The sequence below is a fragment of the Arachis ipaensis genome, chromosome B03, assembly GCF_000816755.2.
Source record: "Arachis ipaensis cultivar K30076 chromosome B03, Araip1.1, whole genome shotgun sequence".
NCBI lineage: Eukaryota > Viridiplantae > Streptophyta > Magnoliopsida > Fabales > Fabaceae > Arachis > Arachis ipaensis.
Window position 1 is genome coordinate 11,717,742 of NC_029787.2, and position 25,498 is coordinate 11,743,239.

At 37.3% G+C, this 25,498-nt stretch overlaps 1 protein-coding gene, 2 long non-coding RNA genes and 1 pseudogene across 3 annotated transcripts; 3 read left to right on the top strand and 1 right to left on the bottom strand.

Moving 5' to 3' along the window:
• LOC110269957 lies at window positions 3,848–5,899 on the top strand. Its single transcript, XR_002358831.1, has 4 exons — window positions 3,848–4,261; window positions 4,959–5,042; window positions 5,206–5,292; window positions 5,475–5,899. It is a non-coding gene; the product is annotated as an uncharacterized LOC110269957 (long non-coding RNA).
• On the top strand, window positions 8,387–9,487 carry LOC110269570. The gene is made up of 3 exons (XR_002358352.1): window positions 8,387–8,456; window positions 8,642–8,718; window positions 9,250–9,487. It is a non-coding gene; the product is annotated as an uncharacterized LOC110269570 (long non-coding RNA).
• Window positions 19,546–21,310, bottom strand: LOC107632452 (probable LRR receptor-like serine/threonine-protein kinase At3g47570). Its single transcript, XM_016336129.1, has 3 exons — window positions 21,169–21,310; window positions 20,815–20,915; window positions 19,546–20,598 (listed from the first exon to the last, which is right to left on the bottom strand). The coding sequence occupies exons 1-3, from the start codon at window positions 21,308–21,310 to the stop codon at window positions 19,546–19,548; spliced, it is 1,296 nt and encodes a 431-aa protein (XP_016191615.1).
• LOC107629514 lies at window positions 21,647–24,874 on the top strand (annotated as a pseudogene).

Here is a 25,498-nt window from a genome sequence, read left to right on the forward strand (position 1 = left end):
ATTAGATGCTTTAATAAATAAAGTAGTGTCGGTGGTACCCCTTTGAAATTTATTTTCCAACAAGAAGGCACTAAGCCTTTCATACCAAGCTCTTGGAGCTTGTCTAAGACCATAAAGGGCTTTAGTTAATTTGAAAACATGATTTGGAAACTCTTTATGTTCAAAACCGGGGGGTTGTGCCACATACACTTCTCTATCAATAAAAGGCCTTGCTTGTGGTGGAATATCCAACAAACATTCCTTCATATGATTTTGGATCAAATTTTCCAAGGTTTTCCTTATTATTAAGTACAAAACATTTGCATCCAAAAATATGAAAGTACTTAAGATTTCGAGGGGTTCCTTTCCATAGCTCATAAGGTGTTTTCTTTAACCCCTTTCTAATGATTGTTCTATTCAAAATATAACATGCTGTGTTCACAGCCTCAGCCCATAAGAATTTAGGAATTTCACTCTCACATAACATAGCCCTAGTCATTTCTTGAAGGCTTCTATTCCTTCTTTCAACCACCCCATTTTGTTGGGGGGTTCTAGGGCATGAAAAATTATGAGAAATCCCTAAGTCATCATAGAAATTTTCAAAATCTTGATTTTCAAATTTTCTTCCATGATCACTTCTCAAATGGGCAATTTTCAAATCCTTTTCATTTTGAATTTTCTTACAAAGGGTGGAAAAAGCATGAAAGGCATCATTCTTATGAGCAAGGAAAAGTACCCAACCAAATCTAGAGTAATCATCTACCACCACAAGACCATAGTATTTACCTCCTAAACTTTGAGTTCTAGTAGGATCAAAAAGGTCAATATGTAACATTTCCAATGGCCTTTTGGTAGAGATTCCATCTTTTGATTTAAAAGAGGATTTTACTTGTTTGCCTAATTGACAAGTGTCACAAGTAAGATCCTTATCAAACTTGATGTTTGGGATTCCTCTAACCAAATTTCTTTTGACTAGCTTAGAAATTTGATACATGCTAGCATGTCCCAACTTTCTATGCCAAAGCCATTTTTCAGATTCAAAAGATGTGAAGCATGTTACATTTTGTTCCTTTAAATCCTCAAGAGTTAATCCATACACATTGTTGCATCTTTTAGCTTCAAGAAGAACATTCCCAGTTTTTTCACACACAACTAAACAAACAAATTTCTTAAAGATAACTTCAAAACCCAAATCACAAAGTTGACTAACACTAAGCAAATTATGTTTCAAGCCATGTACAAGGAGAACATCATTTATACAAGAAGAAAAATTTTTACCAACTTTCCCAACAGCCACAATTTTTCCTTTTGCATCATCACCGAAAGTGACAAGTCCTCCATCATAGTCATCAAGCTTTATGAAGAAGGTTGCCTTTCCGGTCATATGCCTAGAGCATCCGCTGTCCATATACCACACATTTTCCTTCCTCTTGGATGCTAGGCAAACCTACAAAACAATGCTTAATGGTCATATGCCTAGAGCATCCGCTGTCCATATACCACACATTTTCCTTCCTTTTGGATGCTAGGCACACCTGATCTATGTGGTCTGCCATGAGACATGTTTGTGACTTGGTCTCGGTTTCTTCATCATCATCATCAGAGTCATTCTCCAAGTCTTCCCATGTGGCGATCAGTCCTTTCTTGTTTCCTCTTTTTGGCCTTTCCTCCTTTTTCAGCTTGGGACAATCAGATTTGAAATGCCCCATTTCCTTGCAATTATAGCAAGTTACCTTGCTAAGGTCTTTCTTTATTCTCCTTGTGCTGCTGCCTTTGCCTCTGAGCTTAGCCATTTTCCTGAATTTTTTTGCAAATAAAACAAACTCATTTTCAGAAGAGTTATCACTGGATTCATCATCCAGAGGGTTAGTCACAGAAGAAAATGCAATTCCTTTCTTTTTTGTATCCTTTTTTAAATAGGTATTTTCAAAAGCAAGAAGATTTCCTCTCAAATCATCAAGTGTCATGGAGTCTAAGCTACTGCTCTCAGAAATAATTAAAGCTTTAGTTTCCCAGTCTTTTGTGAGACATCTCAACACTCTTCTCACTAGCACAGAATCAGAATGTGTAATTCCTAGAGCATCTAAGCCAACAATGATAGCATTGAACCGTTCAAACAGTTCATCAATGGACTCTTCTTCCTTCATTGCAAACGTTTCATACTCTCTGTTTAGCATATCTGCCCGAGTCTTCTTGACAATGGTGGTTCCTTCATGGGTGATTTGCAATTTGTCCCAGATTTCCTTTGCCGTTGTGCATCTTGATACCCGTCGGTACTCCTCAAAGCTGATAGCACAATTGAGCAGATTTACTGCCTTGGCATTTAACTCCACCTTCTTCCTATCTTCCTCGGTCCAGCTTGCTTCTGGTTTGAGAGAAACAACTCCTTCGGCACTTGTATCAGTTGGATATTGAGGTCCTTCTAAGATGATTTTCCACAGTCTGTAATCCACTGCTTGCACAAATATCTTCATCCTCTCCTTCCAATAAGTATAATTCTTCCCATTGAAAAGAGGAGGTCTATTGCTTGATTGACCCTCAGTCAGATTGTAGGACACCACATTTGCGCCACTGTTTTCCGCCATAGGGATCTTTACTCCAAGCTGCAAAGCTTGATCTCTTTGAGACCAAGCTCTGATACCAATTGATGGTTTCATTGGCTAAGAGAAGGGGGGGTTGAATCTTAGTCCCCTTTTTATGTTGCTGACACTAGCTGAATACAGAAGAGGTTTTTCTGTTTTAGCTCATCTCTGGACACGAGACATTTTGTTTTTGCTCGTCACTTGCCACGAGACATTTTGTTTTGTCTCGTCACTTGGCACGAGATATTTTAGTTTTTGCTCCTGTGCAGTAGAAAACAGAAATGAAGTAGGAGAGAAGAAATATTACACCCAGATATATCCTGGTTCAGCTGCTAAGTGCAGTGCAGCCTACATCCAGTCTCCATCACAACCATGATGGAATTTTACTATAATCAATCTGATTACAACTTGTAAAGTGCTAACCCAACTTACAAGGGGATTCCCACAGAATCATGAAACACAACATAGATGAACAAAGGAACTCTAAGACATCTATGGCTTTTTCTTTTAATTTTGCACTCTCTGCCTTTTTCCGCTCTATGGATTTTTCATTACAAACCTCACTGTTTGCCTTTTACCATGAGACTCAAGACATGACAAAATTAAACAGAAAAATACAAAACAGAAAATATTGAAGGAGAAGAGAAAAACTGTTAGCTCAGGTAGCTCTGAGAACTCTGTGCCTTGCACTCTCAAATTTTCTCCTTGCCTCAAACAGTGGCTGTCTACCCTTATTATAGAAGAGGGGAGCCTCCACTTATTGAAGCCAAAACCGAACCAACTTCTTCCTCCTTCAACAAAACCGGTTCGGCCACAAAGAGAGAGAAGAGATAACCATGCATTAACCAACATGCAATTACCTCTAGTCCTTTCTTGATCATCACCCTTCATCAATCCGAGCTCTCCATCCTTGGCTTGCTCTCCAAGATGGAATTCTGGCCCTTGATGCTTCATGATGATGATGACTTCATCTGCTTCAATCTCTGCCTTCAACCATCACTTCGCCACTCTAGCTACTCCCTGTGGTGGTTGAGCAGAATCAAAGACAAGCCATGCTTCAAGAATCTCCCTTGCTGGCCGAGATCTTCTTCTACCTCTTTGAGCATGCAAAGCTCAAGATAACCTCACCAAATCTGACCACATTTGGTAAGTATCTTAGCCACAGCTCATTTTTATTTTAGTATATTTTCTTGCCATCATTAGCTTGATGGTCTTGATGCATGCAGCTTCTTCCTTCTGTTGGTTAATGAGCACGGCGTCCATGGTTTACTGGACAAAGACAACTCCCCAAGTCGTGACCTAAAGTCACATAACCCCCATCACCCCCAATTTCGAAACCTAGCTTCTCTCGCTCTCTTCTCTCAGTCTCGCCCTCGCAGAGTCGCAATCTTACAGTCGCTCTCTGCTGCTCTTAGTCTTGCCCTCGCAGTCGCTCTCTGCTGCTCTCAATCTCGCCCTCGCAGTCGCAAAGTCGCAATCCCACCAGCCACCAACACCCGAAGCCTTCTTCCCAGTTCCCAGCGAGCACCAACCCAGCAGGCAGCAGCGTTCTCTTCCCAGCAACGCCCAGCGTCGCCAGCGAGCACCGACCCACCGACCCAGGAATGTTCTTCCCAGCAGCGCCGAGCCACCGACCTCAGTTTCCACCGAGCCTCCATCGTCTTCTGTAATGGAGGCTAAGCGGCTATGCCTCATGTTTGGTTTGTTGTTCTGAATCTATTTTTATTTTTAAATTTTGGTTTAGTCTTATTGATTCTAATTTATAATTAATACTTGGTTGAATTGTTCTTGATTTTATGGTTGAGTTGTTGATTCTGATTTCGTTTTTTAATTTTAAACTTTTTGTTCTGTTTTGATTTAGGGGTTTAGGGTTAATTCTGATTCATGATTTTCAATTCTATTTGTATATTTTGGTTCACAGGTTTAGGGTTGTTGGTTCTAATTTTTTGGTCGAAGGTTGTTAGATTTTTATTCTCTATTCGGATTTTATTTGTTGTTGATTTACTAAAATTGCTTATGATTGTTGTTCATTGTTCATTGTTCAATGTATTGTTACGGCATAGCCTGAATAGTTGTTTTTTCAATTCCCACTGTATGGAATGGATGTTAGCAAGCAAAGTTGTATTTACTGATCATGATATCTGAAAAGTTGTTTTTGGTTTGAAGACCATATATTTAGAACTCTCCATGGATGAATCATAGGCCACAGTATGAAAATCAATTATTTCCAATGGCCTTTTTCATCCTTCCTTCTAGTCTATTCTAGAGTATACTAGATGTTTTGTTTTGTTTGTATGCTTTAGAACTCTATGAGCTAGTGACCCTTTTCCTCTATTAATTTTAGGACTTTATTGCTGGGTTCAGTGTTCATTGTTTTTTTTGTTGTTCATTCTTTAGGGAAATTGCTTCTGATTGCTGGATCACTGGTTCAGTGAGTTTCTCTCCATGCATCAATCCTAGACCACATGTTTCACTGGTTCAGTATGATTTTTTACTTCTTGATTTACTGTTTTCTCTTCTTCTAATTTTTGCTGGCTGCTGCTACTATTATCTTTTTTATTTAATTTGTTAATTATTAATTTTAATTTGTTAATTAATCATTATTATTTCTACTGCTACTATTAACTGTTATGGTTTATTGTAGGTTCATATTGTAGGTTCATATTTGTTCACTAGTTTGAAATTGATATAAAGCAAATCATGAATAGTGGTTCTTGCTACAGGAGTCAGGGTAAGTGGCGGGTTAGACCAATGAATTTGTTTAATGCTTCTTTTTAAATTGTGAAGTAAGGGGAAATGATTGCGATTTAAAGAAAAAATGAATTTATGCACACTGCTATACTGCTCTGAATCCCATTTCTTATAGTTTTAAAGCTATATCATATTTAATGTTGTATCTTAATATTTTTGCAGTTTGGTCATAGTATGAGGGATAATATTGGTGAAAGTGAAGGTGGAACTGATGGAGTGGTGGACATGTAATGCTCCTCCAAACAAATCTGCAAATATAAGATCACCAACAAAATGATTGATTGAATCATTTTTTTTCACTAATCTAGTTTTTTTTATAAATATTATTTGTTATGATTGTTCCTTGTTTTATAGAAGTTGCATCCACTCCTATCCTTTTTTATATGTTTTATATGATTCTTTTTTTTTTAATTTTTTATCATTGTGAATTTATGATGAGCTATGTGCTCATATTGTTCATTGTTTTTGTCTGAATTAATTAAAAACACGAACAAACCGAACCAAACCGAACCGATTTTACTTGGTTTAGTTTGGTTTGGATGGTCTTGGAAAAAAACTGAACAAAATCGAACTGCAGTTTTAATAAACGATCGGATCGGATGGCTTTTTCTTAAATAACCGAACCAAACCGCACCGCGAACACCCCTAGATAGTTACTGCTGTCTTTAGGATATAAGTATATATAATATAATGCAAGTGACCATATAATTTGGAGAAGGAACTTTCCTTAGCTGCGTATGTTATGTTTGCCCTTTTGAAAATTTTATCAATACATATTGGCTTATCCATTGAAGCCCTTCAATCTCCATGCAAATTTGTTAGCAAGTTTTGATCCAAGACTTATATTAATATAATGAAGAATGTTAGAGGGTCAGCAGACTTTATTATTTTTGACCCACAGTTAACTAACAATGTTTAAAATGTAGGCTAAAAGTATATCGTTGGATTGCTAGAATAAAAAGATTGGCCTAAAGGCTAAAAATGTTGATAAAAAACAATAAATTCTGCTAGTGCTTGAGCTTTTCTCTAATATAATCACAACATTATTAGTTACACAGTTGAATTATGTTGCTGGTTTTGGTTTTAGGTAAATAAACCAATTTTCAAATTGTTGTTACACAATTGAATCTCTCAGCCATGCTTTTTATTATTTTTGTTGTATTCATAGTCCTTGCTTGAGGTAAAATAGGTTAGATTCAATAGTTTGTAGGTGTCTTCAACCAATCTTATGGAGGCTATATGGCATAAATAGTCAGTTTGTTTGGGATTGAACTTGAAGCGCAGCCATATCTATCAAGTATCATAATCATTTTATTTAGTTCTTTGTTATGACTTTTCGGCCAAGATTTCTTATGACCTTTTTGAAGAATTTTTAATCTATTGTTTATGAATTGTTGAAAATTGCTGGGAATTTGACATTTAACTAAGATGATGTGAACAATTTTATGAATTGTTAAAAAATTGCTGCAGAAACTTCGTGACCAAAGAATTTGGACAAATCTAGATTATTCTATATGTAAGTTGGTGATCATGTTGACATTAGTTTACAAGGTTCGTTAGTTTACTGAAGGCAACCCATTTCCAGGCTTGCCACAAAAAGAACGCCCTTTGATGCAACAAAATGTCAGCCTCAGATCGAAGCTACAGACTATATAGACAACCCAAAAAGTGTTACATTAGGTCAAAGGCATGGCTTTTCACATGTTTTGGCAATACTTTTGAAGGATTGTTTTAGCGCAAATTTTTTGTAACGATTGGCGGTAATGCTAGAGAGATAAAAAAAACAGTCAGAACTTACCTTATTTAGCATTTATTAATTACTACAACAAACATTTTTTGGCAATTAATGAATGCTAAATAAGACAAGTTCTGGCTGATTTTGGCTAAAATTTTTTTGTTAGCAAATATTTTCGAGTGATTAGTAATGCTTAGATGATTCCCAAATAATTTGTGGCCTTTGGTTGCTCTAAGACAAGTGCATATTTAGCTATCTTCTGAAGCATTGTGTATGAGACTAAAAGATATGGAAATGAAGGATGGACATGAGCTCATAATCAGAGAGGGTAATTCCTATTTCTACGGGATTAAGACCCAGAGATTGTTGTGTTTGAACCACTTTTCTTTCACTTTCATTTTCTTTTCTTTTTTATTTTGGGTCAAAGTCAATAATATATGTATTATGAATTCTTGATACATTTCATCCTCTGAAAATGAAAGGTTTGATGTACTATATTCAAATCTGGAATTTAATGATTAACAAAATTGTTGGTTGTTTTTCACTTAATGCATTATGCATCCCAGGAACTCATTATTTACCTGTGTATTGATTGCTACGCCATGGTTCTTTTCAATGTTTCACTTGAAAATTCATACTTAATTTTGCTCTTTTTTTTTTGGAACAAAAAGAGCTCAACACAAATGTGGAGCATTAGAGGTATAAACCAACATAAATATTTATAGTAACCACCTAAAATTTTCAAGCAAATGCGTATCCCTATGTCATCTCCGGCATTGCCATCAACAACAAAAGGGATTGTCGCTCCTCCACTCCTTGTAGCTAAGCATAGTCATGTTGATGATGTCTTCAGCACGTTTTCCTGTATTCTGAAATAATATCCTATTCCTTTCCAACCAGACGTTCCAAATTACCGCGAAGAAGCTTGTAAACCACTTCTTACTTTCCTCCTTCCTCGTGACACCAGTCCAGCTTTGAAAGTGTTCCTTTAAAGTACCCGGAACGGACCATTTTTTGCCAAATTCTAATAGCCAAGCTGTAGTAATCAAAAGAAAGAAAGAAAAAAAAAAACAAAGGGAGGAGGGGCACGTGAAAAGCACGTGACCCACTTTAATTCCCCTTATTTCCGTCAGGAAGGCTCCCGAAGCCCTTCCCCTCCCTTTCTCAATCTCATCTCTCTCCTTCCTCATCCCTCCTATCTTCCTAATCTCTTCCATATTCTTATATTTTCTTATTTCAATCATACACTATTATTAATCTCACCTTTCTTCATCACACTTCCTTCTTCTTTTCTACTCTAACTTCATTCATCTAAATTTCATTTAGTACAACTCTAAATCATGTGATTTCAACTTAATGAGTGAAGGAAGCATTCAACTTTGAGTTCCGAGAATTATTGAGGCTTAAAGGTAACTCTTTGACTCAATAATTAGCTATATCTCAAATTTTTAGCATCCCTATACTTGTGGGCATAGAAAAATCCGAAATTAGGGTTATTAGGGTTAGAAAATTTGGGGCTCCTATCAAATTGAGTAAGATTATGTTAATTGACAACATTAGTAGCTCACAAATATTATTATTGTCATATTTCTAGAGTTGTAGAGTTATTGGACATCATTTGGTAGCTCGTTGACGCGCTCAGAGTTGCTTCTGGTTCTTTGGAATCAAGTTGTGAATGGATATTATATCTATAATTGTTTTTAAATATATTATTATCAATATTTTTGTTGAATCATCAATTTTGGAGTTTGAAAATATTTTGTTATTGTGATTTTTGAATTTTTGAAATAAATATTGATTTGTGAAATTTACAATTTTACAAAAATACACACGAGACGATATTTATATATTTTGTAAAGTATACATGTTTTCTAGGGGCGTTGCTAGCCTAACGTGTAGGCCACACGTTGGATCTGTTATACCGTACGGGCACACTAGAGGAAAGGGCTACCCTTAGAGGTGGAGCCGCCCTAGGTGTGTAATATTTGATTTGATTTGACTTCTGGAATGAGAACTCCCATTTCAGTTCATCCGCTTAACTACTTATTTATCTGTTTGCATAAATAATTATTATAAATTTCTCATCTCTGAAAGGAAATATAATCTTCAAGGTAAATTCTGTATTGTCTCGTGTGGGTTATAGATGTAATGTTTGCTCACTGAGTTGCAAAACTCACCCTATTATATTCCCATGTTTTTCAGATACATGAGTCATTCCAGGTTCCATTCCACCTGCCCCTCAGTAGATCTTAGTCATTTTGGTGAGCCCTTCTTCTTTCCAAGGGCTAAGTAATTATGTAATGGGACCTTTGCTCAAAATTTAGATTATGTCAATGCTCCATATGTCACAGGTAGGATCCTCGTGTGGGTTATGTTATTTTGAATCTTGAACTGTTTAGGTAGTAATTATGATTTGGTTATGTAAGACTTATGGTTTTAACTATATACTCTAGTTATCAACTATATATATATATATATATATGATGCGTGTTCTGGGTATATTTGGTTGTGGATATGATTAGAGCATGTTGTTGTTGTCTTTGGAAATGGATGTTTATTGTTGATACAGGGAGTTAATATTTATGTGGGTAAGGTCCTAGAAACAGAGGAGATTCTGTCCATTTTTCTGAAAATTTGGTCGTTTGGCTTGCTGAGGGACGTGTCCCTTGAGCACCAGTCATGGCTGGGTTCGGGCCATGACAAAGTGGTATCAGAGCCTTAGGTTTTCCTGTGTAATATGGAGCAAGTGTTCTTTAGTAAGATCACAATTGTGCAAATGGAAGCCGGCCCATTTTCACAAAGTGTGATGTTACTAGAGGCCTATAGGAAGTTGTCATCAATCCTTTGTTCTCATGATTCTTTTTGTCTGTCCTATTCTCTTTGAACTTCATATACATATGTCGTTGGTGATTCAATCGCTTTCCTTACTCGATAGGTGGAAGATGCCATCTAAGAAAAGACGTGGTGGAGCTGTTGGTGCTCCTGATACTGCTGAATCCAATAGGGCAACTTCTCTGCTACTTGGAGCACTTCGACAAAGGCCAAGGAGCCAAAGAATAGCTGATAGGCGCGAAGGAGAGATACCCCGCGAGAGAGTTCAAGAGAACCCCGTAGTAAGAGAGACTCAACCGGACTTAGCAGCTGAATTAAGGGGAATGAATCAAACCCTTAATGCGGTATTACATGTTCTAACAAATCAAAATAGGGGCAGAGCAGGAATTCCTAATATGCCAAATCCGCAGCCTCATAGAGTTCATCAATTGTTCGGGGATCAAGAGCCGCCAATTGAAAAGTATTTGAAGTTAAATTCGTCCACTTTCAATGGAGATTCATTGGATGAAGATCCACAACAATATCTAGAGGATGCAAAGAAAGCTATTCAAGCTCTCAAGTGCACCAAGGAATGGACAGTTGAGTTAGTATCCTACAACTTGCGTGGTTCAACAAGATATTGGTATGAGTCTCTTCTTGAGAGCAAAGAAGCAGCTGAACTTCCTCCTCCTTCTTGGGAAGAGTTCACTGAAGAGTTTCTCGCTCGATTTTATCCAGCTAACAAGCAAGCAGAAGATGCAATTGCCTTTGAAAGATTAAGGCAAGAGAATATGACAGTGACTGAGTATGCTAAGGAGTTTACTAGACTTTCTAAGAGTGCTCCGTACTTAGTGAATTCAGAAGAGATGAAGGTTCGTCGTTTCGTTCGTGGATTGGCAGAACCTATGTTCACTACCCTTATGCCTGAAGTTGGACGCATGTCTTTTAAGGATGTCCTAAACTCTGCTTATGGAATTGAAGCTGGGATAGCGGAGAGAAATGCTTTTAAGGATGTTGGTAAGAAGCCCAAGATGAAGGGACAATTTTCTGGTGGATCTAGTTCAGGAGGATTTCAGTCTCATCATGGTCAGACTAATCAGCAAGGTTATTCGGGTTATCGAGCTCGTCCTCAAACATCTTTTGGTGGGGTTGCTTCTTCTGGATCTGTTCCTATGAGTGTTTCAAGTCCAAGACCTTTTGTTGGAGGCACCCCTCAATCTAGCGGACATGGTTCTAATCAGACAAGACCAACTAAATCTTACTATCAGCAGTGTGGGATTTACCATTTCGGTATATGTTTTAAGGCTACTGGTGCATGTTTTGGTTGTGGTCAATCTGGTCATCTTAGGAGGGATTGTCCAAATCCTAGAGGAGGCTTTACTCCAGGTATTGCACGTCCTACCACATCAATGCCATCATCTTCAGCTATGTCTATTGGAAATTCTTCTAGTCCTAGTGGCAGAGGAGCTGGTGGCAGGGGTTAGACTTATAACAGAGGAGGGAGCCAAAGAGGAAGAGGTCAGACACGTGTGTATGCTTTAACACGTCAAGATGCTCAAGCTTCTAATGCTGTGGTGGCAGGTACTTTACAAGTTTGTTCTTTAGATGCTCGAGTGTTATTTGATACGGGTTCTCACTATTCATATGTATCTCCACATCTTGCATCTCGTTTCGATAAACAACCTGAACTGTTATCCCACCCATTTCATGTTGGCACTCCACTTGGAGTCTCCACGGTAGTTCGAGTCATGTTTCGGTCTTGTGTTGTTAGAATTAATACGGTTGAAACATTAGCTGATTTGATCCTTTTAGAACCAATGGAAGATATTGATGTCATCCTAGGCATGGATTGGTTAGCAGCTTGTCATGCTGATGTGGGCTGTTACTCCAAAACCGTGAAGTTTGACATACCGGGTATCTCACCTTTTGTTTTTAAGGGTGATGGCTGTCCCACTTTAGCTAGCATCATCTCATCTATGAGTGCTATGCAACTGATGGATAAGGGAAACCAAGGATTTCTGGCAGTTGTTAGAGATGTTGATGCCGAAGTGCCTAGTCTTGATCAGGTCCATATTGTTAGAGAATTCCCTGACGTGTTCCCTGATGAGCTACCGGGGATGCCGCCTGACCGTGAAGTTGAGTTTTCCATAGAATTGGCTCCGGGAGTCCAACCTGTGTCCATTCCTCCCTATCGTATGGCTCCAACTGAGTTACGAGAATTAAAAGTTCAATTGGAAGATATGCTAGAGAAAGGATTCATTCGTCCTAGCACTTCTCCGTGGGGAGCTCCTGTTCTATTCGTAAAGAAGAAAGATGGAACGATGCGACTATGTGTGGATTATCGTCAACTCAATAAGATAACTGTTCACAACAAGTATCCATTGCCAAGGATTGATGACTTGTTTGATCAACTTCAAGGAGCTACCTGTTTCTCAAAGATCAACTTGCGCTCAGGGTACCATCAATTGAAGATAAAAGAGGAAGACATTCCAAAAACTGCTTTTCGTACTCGCTATGGGCACTATAAGTTCTTAGTAATGTCCTTTGGTCTGACGGATGCGCCTGCAGCTTTCATGGACTTAATGAATCGAGTCTTCAAACCTTTCTTAGATCGCTTTGTTATCGTTTTCATCGATGATATCTTGGTGTATTCGAAAAGTGCTACGGAGCATGAGTATCATTTGAGGATTGTGTTACAAACCTTAAGGGATCACAAGCTTTATGCTAAGTTTTCTAAATGTGAGTTTTGGCTTGATCAAGTGACATTTTTGGGGCATGTGGTATCAAAAGATGGAATCATGGTGGATCCAAAGAAGGTTGAAGCCGTTCAGAAGTGGCCAAGGCCTACTACAGTGACAGAAATTCGTAGCTTTCTAGGGTTGGCCGGCTACTATCGGCGATTCATCAAGGACTTCTCGAGAATTTCGGCACCATTAACCAAGTTAACTCAGAAGAATATGAAGTTTCAATGGTCAAAAGCTTGTGAGGAAATTTTCCAGACACTTAAGGCTTGTCTAACCTCAGCACCAGTTCTTATTTTACCCTCTGGGTCTGGGGGATTCTCAGTCTTTTGCGATGCATCTCGAATAAGACTTGGTTGTGTATTAATGCAGCATGGCCGCGTTATTGCCTATGCCTCGCGACAACTCAAGAAGCATGGGCAGAATTATCCAACTCATGACCTGGAGATGGCAGCGGTCGTCTTTGCTTTAAAGATTTGGAGACACTACCTTTATGGTGAGACCTGTGAGATCTATACGGATCACAAGAGTTTGAAGTATATATTCCAACAGAAAGATTTAAATTTGAGGCAACGGAGATGGATGGAGTTTTTAAAAGATTACGATTGTACTATTTTGTATCATCCTGGAAAGGCAAATGTTGTAGCAGATGCCCTCAGTAGAAAATCTATGGGTAGCTTGGCCCATATCACTCTTGCAAGGAGACCAATTGTTGAAGAAGTCCATCAATTGGAGGCTGGTGGAATTCAATTTGACCTTGGAGAATCAGGAGTTTTCTTAGCACATGTTCGAGCCTAATCTTTCCTAATAGAACAGATCAAGGCTGCACAACATGATGACCTGAAACTAAGGAAGCTTATAGAAGATGTTCGAAATGGGAGGAACTCAAACTTTTCTCTTGATCAAGATGTTTTGCATTGTGGTCAACGCTTATGTGTGCCAGATAACCATGACTTGAAGAAAGCTATTTTGGAGGAGGCTCACAATTCTAAGTATACCGTTCATCCAGGCTCCAATAAGATGTATCAAGATTTGAAACAATTGTTTTGGTGGGAAGGCATGAAGAAAGACATAGGAGTTTTTGTTTCTCATTGCTTAACCTGCCAACAGGTTAAAGCTGAACATCAAAGACCTGCTGGGTTATTGCAACAAATTGAGATACCTGAATGGAAGTGGGAAAAGATTACGATGGATTTTGTAACAGGTTTACCTCATAGTTTTAAAGGTTTTGATTCAATTCGGGTAATTGTCGATAGAATGACGAAGTCAGCTCATTTTCTTCCGGTGAAAACAACTTTCAGTGCAGCTCGATATGCTCAACTTTATGTTGATGAGATAGTTAAACTACATGGAATTCCAGTGTCCATTATTTCAGATCGCGGGCTCCAGTTTACCTCTCATTTTTGGAAATCTTTTCAAAAAGCGTTAGGAACTCGTCTGGATCTTAGCACAGCTTTTCACCCTCAAACCGATGGACAATCAGAGAGGACGATCCAGACATTGGAAGACATGTTAAGGTGTTGTGTTCTAGATTTTGGTGAAAATTGGGACAACTATCTACCTTTGATCGAGTTCTCTTATAATAATAGTTATCAAGCCAGCATTCAAATGGCACCGTTTGAGGCTCTTTATGGGAGAAGATGCAGGTCACCTATTGGGTGGTTTGAAGTTGGTGAGGTTAAGCTTTTGGGGCCAAATTTGGTACAAGATGCAGTTGAAAATGTTCGCATAATAAGAGAACGTTTATTAGCAGCTCAAAGCAGGCAAAAGGCTTATGTTGATAATAGAAGGTGTAACTTAGAGTTTTCAGTGGGTGATCAGGTATTTCTTCGAGTGTCGCCTATGAAAGGAGTGATGAGGTTTGGGAAAAGAGGCAAGCTTAATCCTCGTTACATTGGTCCATTTGAGATTTTGGAACGAATAGGTGCAGTTGCTTATCGCTTGGCATTGCCGCCTGAGTTGTCGATGATTCATCCAGTCTTTCACATATCAATGTTGCGCAAATACCTTCCCGACCCATCTCATGTGCTTGCACCACAAGCCATAGAGCTAAAGGAGGATTTATCAATTGAAGAGGAACCAGTGGCTATAGTTGATCGCCAAGTAAAGAGACTACGTTCTAAAGAGATAGCATCTGTGAAAGTTGTTTGGAAGAATCATTCGGTAGAAGAAGCAACTTGGGAAGTGGAGGACGCTATGCGCGACAAATATCCATATTTGTTTGGGTCTGAAGGTAACTATCACACTTATCACCGTATATGAATTTGAAAAAATTCGGGGACCGAATTTTATTAAGGGGGAGAGAATGTAGTAACCGAAAGAAAGAAAGAAAAAAAAAACAAAGGGAGGAGGGGCACGTGAAAAGCACGTGACCCACTTTAATTCCCCTTATTTCCGTCAGGAAGGCTCCCGAAGCCCTTCCCCTCCCTTTCTCAATCTTATCTCTCTCCTTCCTCATCCCTCCTATCTTCATAATCTCTTCCATATTCTTATATTTTCTTATTTCAATCATACACTATTATTAATCTCACTCTTCTTCATCACACTTCCTTCTTCTTTTCTACTCTAACTTCATTCATCTAAATTTCATTTAGTACAACTCTAAATCATGTGATTTCAACTTAATGAGTGAAGGAAGCATTCAACTTTGAGTTCCGAGAATTATTAAGGCTTAAAGGTAACTCTTTGACTCAATAATTAGCTATATCTCAAATTTTTAGCATCCCTATACTTGTGGGCATAGCAAAATCCGAAATTAGGGTTATTAGGGTTAGGAAATTTGGGGCTCCTATCAAATTGAGTAAGATTATATTAATTGACAATATTAGTAGCTCACAAATATTATTATTGTCATATTTCTAGAGTTGTAGAGTTATTGGACATCATTTGGTAGCTCGTTGACGCGCTCAGAGTTGCTTCTGGTTCTTTGGAATCAAGTTGTGAATGGATATTATATCTATAATTGTTTTTAAATATATTATTATCAATATTTTTGTTGAATCATCAATTTTGGAGTTTGAAAATATTTTGTTATTGTGATTTTTGAATTTTTGAAATAAATATTGATTTGTGAAATTTACAATTTTACAAAAATACACACGAGACGATATTTATATATTTTGTAAAGTATACATGTTTTCTTAATTGACTTTATTAAATTTTAATTAAATTTTAGTATGCAATCTTATATATATTGGTTTGCTATGGAATTTAGTAGTACGTTATAAGCATTAGAGATTTGTTATAAATGATTTGGTTTGGATTGGTTTGGGAGACTCTGACTAGAAAATCGTAGTTAACGGCGGTTATGACGTTAACTTAGATGCATCTAACTCAGATCTCAGCTAGCAGGGGCGTTGCTAGCCCAACGTGTAGGCCACACGTTGGATCTGTTATACCGTACGGGCACACTAGAGGAAAGGGCTACCCTTAGAGGTGGAGCCGCCCTAGGTGTGTAATATTTGATTTGATTTGACTTCTGGAATGAGAACTCCCATTTCAGTTCATCCGCTTAACTACTTATTTATCTGTTTGCATAATTAATTATTATAAATTTCTCATCTCTGAAAGGAAATATAATCTTCAAGGTAAACTCTGTACTGTCTCGTGTGGGTTATAGATGTAATGTTTGCTCACTGAGTTGCAAAACTCACCCTATTATATTCCCATATTTTTCAGATACAGGAGTCATTCCAGGTTCCATTCCACCTGCCCCTTAGTAGATCTTAGTCATTTTGGTGAGCCCTTCTTCTTTCCAAGGGCTAAGTAATTATGTAATGGGACCTTTGCTCAAAATTTTGATTATGTCAATGCTCCATATGTCACAGACAGGATCCTCGTGTGGGTTATGTTATTTTGAATCTTGAACTGTTTAGGTAGTAATTATGATTTGGTGATGTAAGACTTATGGTTTTAACTATATACTCTAGTTATCAACTATATATATATATATATATATGATGCGTGTTCTGGGTATATTTGGTTGTGGATATGATTAGAGCATGTTGTTGTTGTCTTTGGAAATGGATGTTTATTGTTGATACAGGGAGTTAATATTTATGTGGGTAAGGTCCTAGAAACAGAGGAGATTCTGTCCATTTTTCTAAAAATTTGGTCGTTTAGCTTGCTGAAGGACGTGTCCCTTGAGCGCCAGTCATGGCTGGGTTCAGGCCATGACACAAGCGCACCATACCTGCCATGTAAAATCACAACCAAGAAACAGGTGGTAGACATATTCAACATCCTTATTATATAACACACACACATTATCACCCTTATTAATAATGCCGAGTCGACCCAGTCTTTCTTTTGTATTCACTCTACCTATCAATACAAACCATATAAATAACTCAACTCTTGGAGGGGCTAAACCTTTCCAAACAGTCTTAGTAAAGCTATAGCTTGTTACGTCCTCCGGAAGCGTCTCCACCTGTAGTACCTGCACAAAGGAGTTAGTAGAAAATACACCTTGCCTGTTAAATTTTCAGACAATTCTATCCTCTCTGTCAGAGGCTAGTTTAACCGGCCTCAATGTTTCATGTAATTGATTCAGAAGTTCCAACTCCCATTGGAATAGCTCACGCTTCCATTGGAAGTTCCAAATCCACTCAAACCCATCCCAGAACCCACAAACCCCTATGACAAAACCTTTTTGGTTTGAAATCGAGAATAGCCTTGGGAACCTATCCTTTAGAGAACCGCAACTTAACCAGACATCTTCCCAAAAGTGAGTCCTTCTGCCATCACCAACCTCCATTGCCAAGCCAGTTATCATCTTATCTCTTATAGATTTCTCCTTAAACTGTATCTGACAAATGTCCTTCCATGGCCCCCCTCTAGTAGGTAAATCTTAGATTGATAACAGCTGGTTAGGGGAGAGATTATTACAAGAGCAAACCACTTTCTTCCACAACGGACACTCCTCTTTATAGAACCTCCACCACCACTTAAATAGCAGGGCAGTATTGCGGAGCATCGCATCACCGACTCCTAGCCCGCCTAGCCTCTTCGGGGCTTTGACCACTTCCCATCTAACCAAAGCCATGCCATTCCCCCCATCCTCCTTTCCCCACAAGAATCTCCTTTGTAATGAAACAAGTTTCTCCGCAACAGCCTTCGGCATCTTATATAAGCTATGTCATGATACCACTCATCCCAAAAGCGTCAGCTGATGGGAAAAGGTAACACTAATGTTTATATTTCTAATATTCCCTAAATCTCCATTGTACACATTGTACAAATATTCCATTGGTTCCTCATACTTTTCCTTTATACATATAAATAGATATACTATAAGGATTTTGCTAGGTAGACAATGACTTTTATAAATAATGGGCTCTAGAATTGATCTAATAAAGTAAAAAAATTATTCCACTTCTAAATTACCTCTTAAATCTTAATATAAGAATAATCATCTGCACACCTAGTGAATTGAACATCGAGTCATTATTAACTGTACATGAGTAAATTGAATCAAAAGAAATAACCATCTAATTAAAAATAATGAACATAATCATCTGCATACCTATTGAATTGAATATCCAATATATCTATTGGTCACATTATTTAATAGAAAAAGTCTAGGGGGCCAGCAACTTTTGTGTTTTCTGGCCAACACTTAACCATCAAAACAAAGATGAGTGATCTCCCACCATTAGATGTAATCTCACACCATTAAAAACACTATTAATGGCCAATTGATAGTTACAAAACACCAAAATTGCTGGCCTCCTAGCATTCCTCTATTTAATATTCTCATTGTCTACCTATACTTTTCTATATTATAATTATAGCGTATAAAATATAATCCGAAAGGTAAAATAAGTGTGATCATCCTACTCGCATTAAATAAATCAATCTTACAACTTGTTCTTCTTGTTATGATGCTAATTCAAATAAATCAATCTTACAATTTATCTATCTATTTTTATTAATTATTATAAAGTATCTTTTATTAACATGAAATAATAATAATAATAATAATAATTAAAATAATAATAATAATAATAATTTTTAATTAAAAATATTTAAATTACATATAATTATAGTCTCCTTATTATATTATTATCAACAACACTCTTACCACTATTACTTAATTGATCTCATAATTTCGCACATGAGTTGTTAAAAATCTCTCCAATCACTTTTAATTTTAGCATAACATCAAAATTACACCACAGAGTATATCATTAAAGAAACAAACCAATATTCATATTTGATTTGTAAGTTTGTTTAGTGTTATATGTACAAAATAATCAAATACAACGATACTAAGAAAATAACTACAAAATATTACATACGACGAACTTTAATTATTGATTTTTAATTATTATTCTGTAATATTGCAGGAATTATTTTTCACGTGACTGTGCAAAAAAATATAATTTACAATACTTTATTTTAAGAGTTACATTGATTAATTATAAAATAAAAAATCATCAATCATTGTAAATTATCTAAAAAATTATATATAAAAAGTTAATAATATTAATTTAGTGCGCGGATTTAAATCCAGTATGGAGAAATAGGAATGAAGAGTACATAAGAGTTGAATCATATAGCTGTGTGCAACTCCATATTCAATCTCAGATAGATCCTCAAGTACATGTAGAATCGCAGGTTAAAGTTATAGAGTGGTTAAAAGAAAACAATGGAAAATAGTAAATTCCGGAAGATATAATAATGCAATAGAGTTAATAGTCAAAATCATCTCTAAAAGATACTTCGATCTCTATTTTTGTTCCCGAAAGATAAAGTTAATCAAAACAATCTTCGAAAGATAATCGAGTTATTCACGCTCGTCCTTCCGTCATCTCCCTTGCTGAGTTGGCTGACGTGTGACGTTTACTGCTACCGTGGCAGGCGCTTAGGTGTTCCCTGCTATTGCTGACAAGGTAACTATGCTGAAACAGTTCAAATCAGTCCCTTAGTATTTGAACCCTAATCTTCAATTCGACGATAAATAAGTCCCGTTCAACAGTAGAGGTTGAAGATTCAACACCTTCACAGCAATACGTCTTTCAAATTGGACAAGTAGTGTTCCTTTATATACAGAACCAAAGCTTCTGGTGTCAACTAGATTTGATGTAGAAAATCCGTCGGTTGCTTGATGTAGCTCTCCATAAGAAACCTTCAAGTACCTATGTTCCAGTGATGGTGAAGAAAATAATATTTTGGGCTTTTTCCTCAAATAACAAATGCAGATGAAAACCACAAAAGATGCCGAAACCCCACTAATTACAATGATCACGGTAACTTTAAAGGAACTCTTATGTTTATGTGAAAGCAACTCAGAACTTGGAGGGAGATTCAACTGAGGTATCCCACCACAGAAATCTTCGTTTCCAATGAGTGAAATTTCCGTGATGTTTCTGAAGATTCCTCCTATTGGGACCTCACCATAAAGATGGTTAAAACAAAAGTTCAAATAATTTAGAAAAGTCAGATTCTCAAGTTCAAATAATGGACCTCCTATTGTATTTGAGAAGTTGTTGATTGAAAAGTCTAAAATTTCTAGATTTCTTAGAGAACCCAAGAACGAAAGTATACTTCCATGAAAGAAGTTTCTCGTTAGCCAAAAGTCTGTTAAAGCATAACAAGCACTAAGTTCCAGGGAAACTTCACCAAACAAATTATTTGTATGTAGATACAATATGGAAAGTTGTTTCAAGTTACCAAAATCTAAAGGAACGAAACCGGTCAAGACATTGATGGATAAATCAAGAGTTATTAAACCTTTTTGATACCCAAATGTATTATTGGGTATATTACCACTTAAGTAGCTTGTGTCTACAACAAATTTCTGCATCATGGTGCAGTATCTAAGGGTAAATGGAAGGCTTCCTTCTAACTTATTGATGCCACGATAAACTTCAGATAACATAATAAGATTGCCAATAACACTAGGAATGTTACTAGATAACTTGTTCTGTTGCAAGTTCAATCTTGCTAGATTTTCAAGCTTTCCAACTGAATCTGGAATTGATCCCTGAAGAGAATTCTGTGTCAAAATAAGTGTAGTCAAGCTGATTAAGTTTCCAATTGTTTGAGGTATCCTCCCAGATATCTTATTAACTCACATATCAAGTAAATAGAGATGGGTAGATAAGTTGCCTATGAGATCTGGCAATACATCACCTAGATTATTTGCCTCAAAACACAACCTTTGCAATTGAGTACAATTGGTTAGTGAGAAAAGGAAATTCAAATCATGGACTTGTCCACTCCCAAGATTGTTATAGTCCATTATAAGTTGCTGAAACTTGTTCAAGCCAATTCTCAAAGTAAGAGGAATTTGTCCTCTAAAACTATTCACTCCTATATCACACACTTGCAACTGAGACAGGTTGAATATTGAAGATGGAAAAGTTCCAGTAAATTGGTTCAATGGAATAGTAAACTATTGGAGATTGGGAAAAGCATGGTCTATATTTGAAGGAAGAGTATCCACTAATTGTTTTTTTCCCTAAATCAAAATCTCGAATATTGGAAAGGTTGTAAAGTGAAGGAGGAATTATGCTTGACAAATTATTTGAACCAAGAAAAATAGAATTCAAATTGGATAACCTACCCAAAACATGAGGTATATTTCCTTCAAGATGATTGTATGCAAGTGACAGAGTCTCCAACGATGAAAGATTTCCCAAGGAAGGTGGAATTCTTCCAACTAAAGTATATGGCCCTCTGATTGTTGAACGCAACTTATTTATCATTGAATTGAAGATTAGGGTTCAAACATTAAGGCACTGATTTGAACTGTTTCAGTATAGTTATCTTATCAGCAATAGCAAGGGACACCTAGGCGTCTGCCACGGTGGTAGTTAACGTCACACATCAGCTAACGTTAGTCAACTCAGCGAGAGAGATGATGGAATGATGAACATGAATAACTCAATTATTTTTTGGGGACTATTTTGATTAACTTTATTTTTCGGGGACGAAAATGGAGATCGAGTTATTTTTCAAGAACGATTTTGACTATTAACTCTAATGCAGTAAAAATAAACTTGAAACAGCATTCTATGTAGAAGGTGCAATAATGCAGCTTAACATTTTGCATAGTTGACGCAGAGTCAATGAGGATTGAGGAGAAGACAAAGGTACAATAAAGCTGTCTGGAATAATTTTATCAACTGCATTATTGCATTCCACTTTAATTTGCATTCACACTTCACAGTTCACACAGTGTTTCTCCTTACTTCAATCTTAACTTGACAAAGATTTTAGGAAAAGGTTTTATTAGATCGCTCTTTACTCTTCAGTCCTTCCCAAACATCAGTTTCCTACATCAACCATCATCAGTTCAGTTTCTAAACACAAATCAGTCGGTTCCTTACTTACATACACCCCCCTCCAATGGCAGATAGTGTGATTTCATTTGTCCTGGACAACTTGTCCCAATTGCTAGCACGTGAAGCCAATCTGCTATGTGGCGTGGATGACAGGGTTAGATCCCTTCAAAGTGACCTCAGCATCATAAACGTGTTCCTCAAAACATCTGAAGGGAAAACCAAGAAAGAAATTGACAAAGAAGTTCTTCGTCAGATCAGAGATGTTGCGCACCAAGCTGAGGATGTCATCGACACCTTTGTTGTCAAAGTGGCTATGCACAGACGTCGAACCATGCTGGGGAAGATGCTCCATGGTTTTGAACATGGAAAGTTGCTCCGTGATGTGGCTGAGAAAATAGACAGCATAAAAGCCACTGTCAATGACATAAGAGACAACAAGATCAAGCTCAGCGATGTCTTTCAACAAGAAGGTGAATCATCATCAGCAAGAGAGGACGAGGAGAAGGTGCTGTTGCTGCACAAGAGAAGAAGAAATGTGGAGGAGCATGATGTAGTTGGTTTTGTTGGTGAATCCAAGGCAGTCATGCAGCTGCTTAAGGAAGAGAGTTCCCAAAGCAACGTTGTGTCCATCATCGGTATGGGTGGGTTGGGCAAAACCACCCTTGCTCGAAAGGTCTATAACAGCGATCAGGTAAAGTCATATTTCAAATGTCGTGCATGGGTTTATGTTTCAAATGACTGCAGAGTTAAGGAGCTTTTGCTTGGCCTTATCAAGTGTTTGATGCCTAACGCTGAGAGCGAGCTTGGGAAGAAAAACAAGGGAAAGAAACAGAAGAGAGGAATACAAAAACCAGGTGACCTCTCTAGCTTGGGTGTGGACGAGCTAAAGATAATGGTGCGGAATTTCTTAGCCATGAAAAGGTATCTGGTAGTCCTTGATGACCTCTGGAAGACTCAAGACTGGGATGAGGTAAAAGATGCTTTTCCAAACGACAATAATGGTAGCAAAATACTCATTACTAGCCGTTTGAAAGAGGTGGCATTGTATACGAGTTCATGTCTTCCTTATTACCTTCAATTCGTTGGTGATGATGAAAGCTGGGAACTCTTTTTCAGGAAAGTGTTTCGAGGAGAGAACATCTTGGCAAACAAATGGTTAAAAATTGTGGTGGTTTGCCACTCTCCATTGTTGTTTTGGCAGGGTTACTGAAAAAAAAGGAGAAATCACAGAGGGAATGGTCCAGAGTGGTGGGAAATGTCAATTCTTATCTTACTCGAGATGAGACCCAAGTTAGGGACATTGTACTCAAACTCAGCTACGACAACTTGCCTTCAAGACTAAAGCCGTGCTTTCTGTATTTTGGGATCTACCCTGAAGATTTTGAGATCTTTGTAAGGCCATTGCTACAAAAATGGGTTGCTGAGGGATTTATTCAACAAACTGGGACCAGAGATGTAAAGGAAGTTGCAGAAGATTACTTGTATGAGCTCATTGATCGGAGCTTGGTTCAAGCATCGCGAGTGAATGTTAATGGAGATGTGAAAACATGTCGCATCCATGATCTTCTTCGTGATCTTTGCATAACTGAGAGCAAAGAGGACAAGCTTTTTGAGGTTTGCACAAATAGTAACATTTTGGAGACATCAAAACCACGCAGGCTTTCTATCCAATGCGGCATGCGTGGCTACGTTTCTTCAAGCAACAATGACCATTCATGTGTCCGCTCTTTGTTTTGCCTTGACCCAAAATGGTATGATTTTACCCCCGAGGAGATGAAATGGCTTTTCAAATTCTTCAAACTGGTTCGGGTATTAGATCTTGGGGTAAACTATTGCAGCAAAGTCCCTTCCAACTTGGGCTTATTTATCCATTTAAGGTATCTAAGAATATGCACAAGAGGAATAAGTGATCATGTCATGCTAGATTCTATATGCACACTAGAAAATTTACAAACTTTGGACATATATGGGCTAGAGCATCCAATATATCTCCCTAGGAGAGTAGGGAACCTGAAACAACTTAGGCATTTAAAGAGTAATGAAACCATCATCCTACGAGGCCAGCATGGTTCAAAAGCAGGTGATCAAGTCATGTGGAATCTGCAAACCATCTCTATGATTGAATTCAATAGTCAGATTGCACGCAGCATAGAGAAAGGAAGGTTTCCCAAGCTACGAACGTTGAGTTTGCACATCTCCTCGGTCCAGAAAAATAATGTGCATGAGTTGTTATCAACCCTACGGCGATTAACTCATCTCAACAAGTTGACACTTTCCTTTAAATGGAAGAATGAACCGCCACCAGTGCCTACAAACTACGAGCACATGGAATGGCACATCGGGCTCAAACCAATTGAATTGTTAGAGAGCCTGCAGCACTTGTCAAATCTGACCAAATTAAAAGTTGGCGGAGCTTTGGACCTTGCAAGGTGTGATATTGCGTTTCCTGCATGCATTACTAAATTAACGTTGACAGGCATTACCTTCATGAATGATGATGGGGTGAATGCCATTGGTAATCTTACTACACTCCGACTTTTGAGATTGCATGGAGCAGATGAATTTTATGATCCCTTTGAGATTAATTGCAGTGCAGGCAGTTTCTCACAGCTCCAGGTTTTTGACATGGTGTGGCTGAAAGTTGACAACTGGAAATTAGGCAATGGTGCAATGCCATGCCTTCAAACTCTGCTTATCGATTACTGTAAAAGATTGGACGATCTCCCAGATGAACTGTGGTCTTTGACTTCCCTGAGACAAGTAAAAGTTGTGATACCCTCCCAAGCATTGTCTGATGCGCTAGCAAATTTGGAAATGAAGGATGGATGTGACCTCATAATAAGAGAGGGGTATCTATAAGTAGTATAGATGTTGATGAGTTTGAATCAAATTTAGCCCTAACACTTATGATTATAATTGGTATTTAAATGTTATTGTTACGATTAAGATCTTCTAAATGATTATGATATTTGTCCATTTAAATTATTTTATGACTATTACCTTTATAACTTTTTTATGACCATATATGATATAGTGTTCTAGTAATAGTTCTAGTATTACATGTTTCATTCTACTATAATATAATTTATGATTAGATAATTAATTTAAGAAAATTATGACATCTAATACTTTCTCTATCTTATTACAAAATAGATCTAGCATTGATATATAAAAGTTTATAGTAAACTTAAGAATTTGTATATTACTATAATGAGATTCGCCCTTTGGAAAGTAAATTAATTATACTATATAGTATATTTTAATATTATTTAAAGATTGATTAGATAATATATAAACTAATGTTAAATTTAAATTATTTTAAAACAAATCAACCGAACATAAAGAACAAAATCCAAAACCATGATCTAAAAAATTATAGTAATAAGTAGTAGTAATATATAATTAATTAAGATTATGTGTTGTTTGTTGCAAGCATAAATAATCAAAAAGAGATGAGATCTAATCATCATCATCATCATCATCATCTTCTCTGTGCCGTCCGGGAGATTCCTCCGCTTCAACGCTTCAACCACTTGAAATACTTTTTAGTTCACAAAAAGCTTGCTTGAATGGTGTGTTTGTGTTTGATAATGCATAAGTTGATGGGAC

Excerpts from the sequence above, each read along its gene's own strand:
- LOC107632452 (XM_016336129.1), bottom strand. The coding sequence starts at position 21,310 with ATGATAAATAAGTTGCGTTCAACAATCAGAGGGCCATATACTTTAGTT. Across the intron at positions 20,916-21,168 it reads AAATATACCTCATGTTTTGG|GAGTGAATAGTTTTAGAGGA; the intron begins GTAGGTTATCCA and ends TGTGTGATATAG. Across the intron at positions 20,599-20,814 it reads ACAATCTTGGGAGTGGACAA|AATTCTCTTCAGGGATCAAT; the intron begins GTCCATGATTTG and ends ATTTTGACACAG.